Source organism: Ascaphus truei, chromosome 6, assembly GCF_040206685.1.
Source record: "Ascaphus truei isolate aAscTru1 chromosome 6, aAscTru1.hap1, whole genome shotgun sequence".
NCBI classification, from domain to species: Eukaryota; Metazoa; Chordata; class Amphibia; order Anura; family Ascaphidae; genus Ascaphus; species Ascaphus truei.
Genome location: NC_134488.1, coordinates 140,039,061 through 140,049,058, shown reverse-complemented (window position 1 = coordinate 140,049,058; position 9,998 = coordinate 140,039,061). Strand labels below are relative to the sequence as shown.

General features: G+C 48.6%; 2 protein-coding genes across 3 annotated transcripts in view; both read left to right on the top strand.

Annotated features, from left to right (window-relative positions):
- The first annotated feature begins 662 nt into the window (after positions 1-662).
- LOC142497991 (guanylate-binding protein 7-like) overlaps positions 663-9,998 on the top strand; it is a 57,433-nt gene continuing 48,097 nt past the window's right edge. The window contains exons 1-5 of one of the 2 annotated variants that reach the window (XM_075606497.1): positions 663-761; positions 4,247-4,446; positions 7,452-7,579; positions 7,790-7,899; positions 8,044-8,237. In XM_075606497.1, coding sequence (XP_075462612.1) covers positions 4,254-4,446; positions 7,452-7,579; positions 7,790-7,899; positions 8,044-8,237 — 625 coding nt within the window. In that variant the 5' untranslated portion in view covers positions 663-761; positions 4,247-4,253. Of the gene's footprint in view, positions 762-1,429; positions 1,490-4,246; positions 4,447-7,451; positions 7,580-7,789; positions 7,900-8,043; positions 8,238-9,998 lie in introns of those variants that run through there. The other variant, XM_075606498.1, reaches the window with a different exon arrangement.
- The window catches only part of LOC142497992 (guanylate-binding protein 1-like), an 851,842-nt gene continuing 842,515 nt past the window's right edge, over positions 672-9,998 (top strand). The window contains exon 1 of the mRNA XM_075606500.1: positions 672-761. The gene's annotated coding sequence lies outside the window, so the exon portion shown is untranslated. The remainder of the gene's footprint in view (positions 762-9,998) is intronic.

Here is a 9,998-nt window from a genome sequence, read left to right as displayed (position 1 = left end):
AATAAGACAGTACGGGTGCAGGGTGTATAAGGAATAAGACAGGACGGGGTGCAGGGTTTATAAGGAATAAGACAGGACTGGTTGCAGGGTGTATAAGGAATAAGACAGGATGGGGCGCAGGGTTTATAAGGAATTAATGTGCCTTTGGTATTCTGTGCGCAGATCAAACTTTAGGGGAAAAAACAGTTTAACAAGTTGCTCCGTCTCTAGTCAGTATAATATCACAGGTCAACATGTTTCTTCTACACAGCGAGTTCTGAAGCATCTGACCCAGTGAGATCTGTAACCCTCACAGTCCTGACCCATCGGACCCTATCACTGCATGTACCTGTGGCTATACTGTGGCTATATAATTAGATTGTAAGCTCCTCGGAGCAGGGACTCCTCTTCCTTAATGTTACTTTCATGTCTGAAGCACTTATTCCCATGACCTGTTATTTATAGTATGTGTTATTTATATTATCTGTTATTTATTTGATTACCACGTGTATTCCTACCGTGAAGCGCTATGTACATTAATGGCGCTATATAAATAAAGACATACAATACAATACTGTGGTGTATATATCTCACACAGAGGTCAGGCAGGAAATACTGGGGAGGGAAGGAGTTTGTACTGATTGGGACGCCCCAGGAACCCAGCTTTCACTTTCACTCTGTGTCTGCTCAAAATTACAGAAACACAGAGGGAGAGACATTCAGGAGACGCAGAGGGAGAGACATTCAGGAGACGCAGAGGGAGAGAGACGGGACGGCTACAGGTAAGGGCTGAGACCTGCAAGAAATGGGGAAGGAGGAGAGGTGCAGGGTGAGAGAGGAGGGGATGAGTGTTTTGGAGGAGAAGAGAGGATGATGGTTAGGGAGGAGAGGAGGGTTAAGCTGCGTCCCCGCTAGCGCTGAGCGCACGGCGCTTGCGGCGGTTACTTACAGATATACATATATGAAAGTCCTTGCTCACGCTTTGCGCGCGCTCGTGACACCCGGCTCGCATGCTTTGAGCGCCAGCGCGCTCAGCGCCAGCGGGGACTCAGCCTAAGGGAGGAGAGGGTGAAGGTTAGGGAGGAAGGTTAGGTAGCAGAGGAGAGAAGGAAGGTTAGGGAAGAGGGGAGGGTCAGGGAGGAGAGGGTTAGGGTTATTGATTAGAGGAGTGCTAAAGGGTTAGGGAGGAGAGGAGGAGGGTTAGGGAGGAGGAGAGAAGAGCAGAGTTAGGGAGGAGAGGAAGAGGGTTAGAGAGGAGGAGAGAAGAGCAGAGTTAGGGAGGAGAGGAGAAGAGTTAGGGAGGAGAGTAGCAGAGTTAGGGAGGAGAGGATGACTGTTAGGGAGGAGAGGAGGACGGTTAAGGAGGAGAGGAGAATGGTTAGGGGAGGAGAACGGTTAGGGAGGATAAGAGGAAGTTTAAGGAGGAGGAGAGAAGAGGAGAAGAGCAGAGTTAGGGAGGAGAGGAAGAGGGTTAGGGAGGAGAGACAGAGACCAAGAGGGAGAGTAAAAGGTAACGGGTATATTAAACGCTCCCTAACACCGTGTTACGTGCGGTTCTCAGGCATAATTGCCCTTGTGTTAGTATAACGGACGTTAGTATTAATGGTATACAGGGGCGTAGCCAGGACTCTGCCTGGGGGAGGGATTGGGGGATGGAGGTGACCTGACACTGCATCAATACAGTCTGGTTATACTCTGTGTCACTGTATAGTGCAGTATCACAGTGTAACATGACTGCACTATAGACTGACACAGAGTATAACCTGACCGCACTATACACTGTCACAGAGTATAACCTGACCGCACTATACACTGACACAGAGTATAACCTGACTGCACTATACACTGACACAGAGTATAACCTGACCGCACTATACACTGACACAGAGTATAACCTGACCGCACTATACACTGACACAGAGTATAACCTGACTGCACTATACACTGACACAGATTATAACCTGACCGCACTATACACTGATGCAGAGTATAACCTGACTGCACTATACACTGACACAGAGAATAACCTGACCGCACTATACACTGACACAGAGTATAACCTGACTGCACTATACACTGACACAGAGTATAACCTGACCGCACTATACACTGACACAGAGTATAACCTGACTGCACTATACACTGACACAGAGTATAACCTGACCGCACTATACACTGTCACAGAGAATAACCTGACCGCACTATACACTGACACAGAGTATAACCTGACTGCACTATACACTGACACAGAGTATAACCTGACTGCACTATACACTGACACAGAGTATAACCTGACTGCACTATACACTGACACAGAGTATAACCTGACCGCACTATACACTGTCACAGAGTATAACCTGACTGCACTATACACTGACACAGAGTATAACCTGACTGCACTATACACTGACACAGAGTATAACCTGACCGCACTATACACTGACACAGATTATAACCTGACTGCACTATACACTGACGCAGAGTATAACCTGACCGCACTATACACTGACACAGAGTATAACCTGACTGCACTATACACGGATGCAGAGTATAACCTGACTGCACTATACACTGTCACAGAGTATAACCTGACCGCACTATACACTGACACAGAGTATAACCTGACTGCACTATACACTGTCACAGAGTATAACCTGACCGTACTATACACTGAAGCAGAGTATAACCTGACCGCACTATACACTGACACAGAGTATAACCTGACTGCACTATACACTGACGCAGAGTATAACCTGACTGCACTATACACTGTCACAGAGTATAACCTGACCGCACTATACACTGACACAGAGTATAACCTGACTGCACTATACACTGACACAGAGTATAACCTGACTGCACTATACACTGACGCAGAGAATAACCTGACCGTGCTATACACTGACACAGAGTATAACCTGACTGCACTATACACTGACACAGAGAATAACCTGACCGCACTATACACTGACGCAGAGTATAACCTGACTGCACTATACACTGTCACAGAGAATAACCTGACCGCACTATACACTGACGCAGAGTATAACCTGACTGCACTATACACTGACGCAGAGTATAACCTGACTGCACTATACACTGACGCAGAGTATAACCTGTCCGCACTATACACTGACGCAGAGTATAACCTGACCGCACTATACACTGACACAGAGTATAACCTGACCGCACTATACACTGACACAGATTATAACCTGACCTCACTATACACTGACACAGAGTATAACCTGACCGCACTATACACTGACACAGAGTATAACCTGACCGCACTATACACTGACACAGAGTATAACCTGACGGCACTATACACTGACACAGAGCATAACCTGACCGCACTATACACTGACATAGAGTATAACCTGACCGCACTATACACTGTCACAGAGTATAACCTGACCGCACTATACACTGACACAGAGAATAACCTGACCGCACTATACACTGACAAAGAGTATAACCTGAACGCACTATACACTGACACAGAGTATAACCTGACCGCACTATACACTGACACAGAGCATAACCTGACGGCACTATACACTGACACAGAGCATAACCTGACCGCACTATACACTGTCACAGAGAATAACCTGACCGCACTATACACTGACACAGAGTATAACCTGACCGCACTATACACTGACACAGAGTATAACCTGACCGCACTATACACTGACGCAGAGTATAACCTGACCGCACTATACACTGACACAGAGTATAACCTGACCGCACTATACACTGACTCAGAGTATAACCTGACTGCACTATACACTGATACAGAGTATAACCTGTCCGCACTATACACAGACACAGAGTATAATCTAACTGCACTATACACTGACACAGAGTATAATCTGACTGCACTATACACTGACACAGAGTATAACCTGACTGCACTATACACTGACACAGAGTATAACCTGACTGCACTATACACTGATGCAGAGTATAACCTGACTGCACTATACACTGACACAGAGTATAACCTGTCCGCACTATACACTGTCACAGAGTATAACCTGGCCATGCTATACACTGACACAGAGTATAACCTGACCGCACTATACACTGACACAGAGTATAACCTGACCGTGCTATACACTGACACAGAGTATAACCTGACCGTGCTATACACTGACACAGAGTATAACCTGACCGTGCTATACACTGACACAGAGTATAACCTGACCGCACTATACACTGAAGTGATGATCTCCCCATCTATATATAATGTATATTCCCCCAGACGGAAAATGGCTCCAGAAATCGCGATGCCGCTCCCCGTGTGTCTGATAGAGAACCGGGACGGACAGGAGCTAGTAATCAACCAGGAGGCAGCGCAGATCCTGTCTGACATCACTCAGCCCGTGGTCGTTGTGGCGATTGTAGGGAAATATCGGACCGGAAAATCCTACCTGATGAACAAGCTGGCGGGACGCAGTGATGGTGAGAGACCCAATGAACTGTTTCATGCCTCCTTATCTGTTCCCCCTGGGGAGAAGGAGCGGCTCAGTGAGTAAAAACACTGAGTTTGAAGCAGGGGAACCTGGATCAATTCCCAGTGTCGGCTCCTTGCGACTTTGGGCAAGTCACTTTATCTCCCTGTGCCTTAGGCACCAAAAACATAGATTGTAAGCTCCCTGGGGCAGGGACTTGTGCCTGCAAAATGTCTCTGTAAAGTGATACGTAAAACTAGCAGAGCTATAAAAGATTATGTTATTATTATTATCTTAATATATAAATCTGAAGTTTGTGGGGTTGTAGATGTGGCCAATCAGATTCGTCCGTGGGTCTGCCCACCCACCCACGACTCTCATTGGCCAAGAGGTAAGCTCCACTGTGACACACACATAGACACGCACAGACATCGGTCTCTGTGTCCGCCCCCACACGACTCTCATTGGCCAAAAGGTACAGTGACATCACTGACACACACCTACTTGACTGTCACACACTGACACACCATACCCCCAGAGATCCCCTGCGGAGTCCTTGGTAAGTTTCATCCATCTCACACTGTCACCCTGTGTACACACACACTCACTGCCACCCCTGTGTACACACACACTCACTGTCACCCCTGTGTACACACACACACTCACTGCCACCCCTGTGTACACACACACACACACACACTCACTGTCACCCCGGTCTACACACACACTCACTGCCACCCCTGTGTACACACACACTCACTGTCACCACTGTGTACACACACACACTCACTGCCACCACCGTGTACACACACACACTCACTGTCACCCCCGTTCACTCCCGTGTACACACGCTCACACCTGAGACCAATAAAAACGGAAAATACGCCTTCTTCACCTAATAAAAATGCCTTCAGCTCCGCACACACGCCCGCACGGTCCGCACACACGCCTGCCCGACACTCCCTGCACACAAGCCTGCCCGACACTCCCTGCACACACGCCTGCCCGACACTCCCTGCACACATGCCTGCCCGACACTCCCTGCACACACGCCTGCCCGACACTCCCTGCACACACGCCTGCCCGACACTCCCTGCACACACGCCTGCCCGACACTCCCTGCACACACGCCTGCCCGACACTCCCTGCACACATGCCTGCCCGACACTCCCTGTAGCCACGCACACACCACACTCCTAAACATTTTTATCAGTGGACAAGCCAGGGTCAGGACTGGAGACATCAGGGTAAACGTTATCCAAGCGGAGTTTCGGCAACAGGGAGTCAACTAGGTCCCGCTTCAGCGTAATCGCTGCAGGGCGGGAGCGGGTTCTGCGCGTGTGGCGACCATGGCCCATGGTACTGGTCTCAGGAAGGGATAGGCCGACCGGAGTGGGCACACCGCCTGGCAGCACTGGTAAACCAGTGCTTCAGCGCAAGAGTCTAGGACTCGTAGACTGGCCTCTGCCAAGGGTAGTGCAGCAGGCCACAGGAAACAGGGAGCTGAAGTATACACTGGAGGTGCTCTGCTTCAGCACAGGAACCAGGACACGGCCTCTGCAATGGAGAGAGAGCAGCAGGACACAGGAACCGGTAGACAGGCCTCTGCTATGAAAGCACAGCTGGCCTCAGGAAACAGGCAGCTGAAGTCAACACTGGAGGGTACTCCGCTTCAGCACAGGAGACAGGAACAGGCCTCTGCGTGAAACTAGCAGCAAGCCTGTCACGGGAGACTCCTGTGGCGGGTAGGATCTTGGTGGCCGGAACAGCACGAGCGTAGTAGGGGTCACAAGCAGGGGTCCGAGGCAGGCGGCAGGTAGCGAAGTCAGGTACAAGCAGAGGTCTGAGGCAGGCGGCAGGTAACAAGCAGAGGTCGGCAACGAGGAGACTGGAACAGGACAGGGGAGCAAGGACAGGTCTGGGGGCAGGGACTGAGAACAGGAACAAACAGGGACAAGCCAGATTACCAGCAAGGGCTTTTACTGTGAACAGACTTCTATAATACAGGTACAGGTACAGAAACAGATCAGGAATCAGAGGCATGTGCATTAGGAGTCTGACTTCAAGCAAAGGCAATTGAACCAACCAGGAAGCAGAAGCTATAAAGGACAGAGACAGGAGCAACAAGAAGACAGACAGGCAGATAGAGGAACCCAGAGGAATCAGAAGACAGCAGCACACCCAGTGGACAAAGAAGAACTATGGCTAAGCAGGAGGTCTAGGCGATCCTGACAAGGCCTCAGGAAAGCAGGCCTCTACGTAGAGAGTAGTAGCTGGCCTCAGGATACTCAGGATACACAGGAAACACAGGCCCCTGCATGAAGACTAGCAGGGAATAGAACTAGAGAGGTTAGTATACCAGGAGACAAGCCTAGGGCTTGTGGCAGAACACGTGTGACATCCAGGAAGGATTATGCTCGGCAGGGAAGCATTGTGGGGAAGGCTGTATTTAAAGGTCAGTGAACCAATAGCAGAAGGGGCGTGTGACAGTATTGCTTTAATGAGTGAATCCAGGCTGCAGTAAATATCAGGGGAAGTGTTCCAGGACTGCACAGGTCTGTAAGGCAAGGTAAGCAGTAAACTAAGGTGCGGATCCGTTACATAGTGCAGGCGTGGAACAGGCTCCCAGGAGAAGTGGTATGGACAATAAGAGAATTACAAAATGCTTATCTTTACCCATGGATATCACATACATTTATTAACTCTTTCGCTGCCATTGCAGAGATGCGCATCAGGATGATGTGGTATCGATGGGATAAACACACACAAGCTGAGTGTAATGTTTTAGAGCGGATATGAAGCTACATAGACCAGGTTGGCCAAATTGTCATTATATGACACCAATTTCAATAGGTACATTCCCCTCTTTGTAATGAACAGTGAAGTCCTACTATAAATTGTCCTGTTAAAATCCCCTGTCCCTGAAGCTTCTCCTTCATGTTTCTCTATCACTGACCTCTCTTTATTTTGTTCTTGTTATTTTGTCTCTTTATCTTTCTTAACCTCTCCCTCCAGGGTTTGCTCTGGGATCCACCATCCAGTCTAAGACTAAAGGGATCTGGATGTGGTGTGTCCCTCACCCTTCTAAACCTGGACACACCCTGGTGCTGCTGGACACCGAGGGGCTGGGGGACGTGGAGAAGGTGAGTGGGGACAGATGTCTCCGTGTGACCTCCAGTCTGGTTCCTTCTATGCTGGAGACGCATGTTAACACTGCTCAGTGCTGCAGAACGGTCTATCAGATAAGGGGTTAATGTACGTGTTAGATGGACTAAGTGGCTGTATATATTAGGGCGTCTCTAGCACCGCACAGGGGCGCTCTGTGTTACAATGATTCTGTTTCTCTGTCTCAGGGAGATAGTAGGAATGACACCTGGATCTTCTCTCTGGCTGTTCTGCTGAGCAGCAATTTAGTGTTTAATAGTATGGGAACTATTGACCAGCAAGCCATGGAGCAGCTGCAGTATCCTTTATAGTAACAGGGTGATGCTCTGCAGATCTCTCTGGCAGCACATGAATTATGCTCTGCAGGTGTCCCTAGTATTGGTGGCCCTGGCTATATCTGGGTATATCTGTGCTCTGCCAGTTCCTCCTTAGCGTCTCTCAGTTATGTGACGGAGCTGACAAAGAGGATTAGGTTGAAATCGTCCTCGGCGGAAGCAGAGGACGAGTCTGCTGAATTCAAGAGGATCTTCCCGTCCTTCACATGGTGCGTCCGAGACTTCACTCTGATACTGGAGCAGGACGGCAAGGAAGTGACAGAGGACGAGTATCTAATGAATGCTCTGAAACTCAAGAAAGGTACTTTCATAATGACTCGCAGCCTGTAACCTCTAGGACTGAGCAGTACAGCAGGGTTATACACCCAGACATCTCTAGGACTGACAGCACACAGAACCAAAGCAAGCTCATTATAGGAACCCCTGATCCACCACAAAATATATATGTATATAAGCAGTGTTCGACAAACCTACTGCACCGACACACTTTATTCGAGCAAATACCCAGTATGTACCTGGCAGATACCTGGAATGCGCCGCTCCTCACCTCTGACAAGCCCCGTTGCGTTTGCCTTCCCAGCCTGGGTTCATGCCTGGCTGACGGGCGGCTGATCTGTTAAATGATAATGATTAGGATTTAATAGGCTGCAATGCTTCGCGTGTCTACCAGATGGCATAAATTCATGAATTGTAATGCAGTATATATATATATACTGTGCAGTATTGCAGCCAGCGGGAATAAAATGCTTCAATCCCTGCCTGGAAAATACCTCAATGCACTCGGGCAGAAAACAGTCACAAACCTCAATACACCCGGGTATACCCGAATTCGTGGGACTAGCCGAGCTCGAATAAAGTGTGTCGCCAGTGTATACATTTGCTCGCCCCGGGCGAGTGGATTTAACAGCGTGGCGAGCTCCTTTTGGCCCAAGCAGCACACGTTTGGTACAAGGTGGCGAGTAGATTTTTTTGTGTGGCGAGTAGATTTTTTGGTGATTTGTCGACCACTGATAATATAAGTGTCAAAAAGGAGAGCTATTGAGCATGGCAAATGTCTACAACAAGCAACAGAGAAGCCCAATGCAACATCCAATATGACAGAAATACACAGTAAAATACTTATATATTCTCTTGGAAAAGAGTCATTTAGTTTAACCCTTTGGCCAAAGCATTGTAAGCCTGTGAGCCACGACAAGGCAGACCCAGTTCACAGGTCCTAACACTACCAGATAAAAGACTAATATACCTCTATTAGGATTATGATTCTCATTTACCTCTAACAGGAGGGAGAAAGAGCAACATTGGATCTACGTCCAGTAAAATGAAAGGAACCTGCTGACTTGGGAAGTGGGGAGGGGCGGGCTTAAAACCTGGGAAGGAGGTGCCACTTACCTCCAGTTGCTGAGACAGCTGAAAATAAGTTAACAAGCAACACACAGAACCCCAGCAAGCACATTATAGGAACCCCTGAGCCCCCACAAAATATATGTATAAAAGTGTCAAAAAGGAGAGCTATTGAGCGTGGCTGGTAGTTTTAGGACCTGCAAACTGGCCCTGCCTTCTCGTGGCTCGCAGGCTTACAATGCTTTGGCCAAAGGGTTAAACTAAATTACCCTTTTTCAAGAGATTATATAAGTATTTTACTGTGTAATTTTGCATTGGGCTTCTCTGTCGCTTGTTGTATATTCTAGGACAGAGCAGTGCAGGGACATGTACGGCCCCTCCAGGTGCACAGATTACAGACGTACACTGACTGACACGGGCTAAGTGTTCTCCTGCTGCTCTCTATTCCCACATGAGAAGCTTTCTATATCAGGCACGTTCTATAGTGCCGGGCGTGTGCTGCGCCGTGCGCATGCGCGGACTTTTAGCCTTTTCTATAGAAGGGCCGCGCGCACGGCAGAGAGAGGGGAGGCGACAGACAGCGGCGAAGATGAGGAAATTCATCTTTTCGCACCGGTGTGTGTGTGTGTGTGTGTGTGTGTGTGTGTGTGTGTGTGTGTGTGTGTGTGTGTGTGTGTGTGTGTGTGTGTGTGTGTGTGTGTGTGTGTGTGTGTGTGTG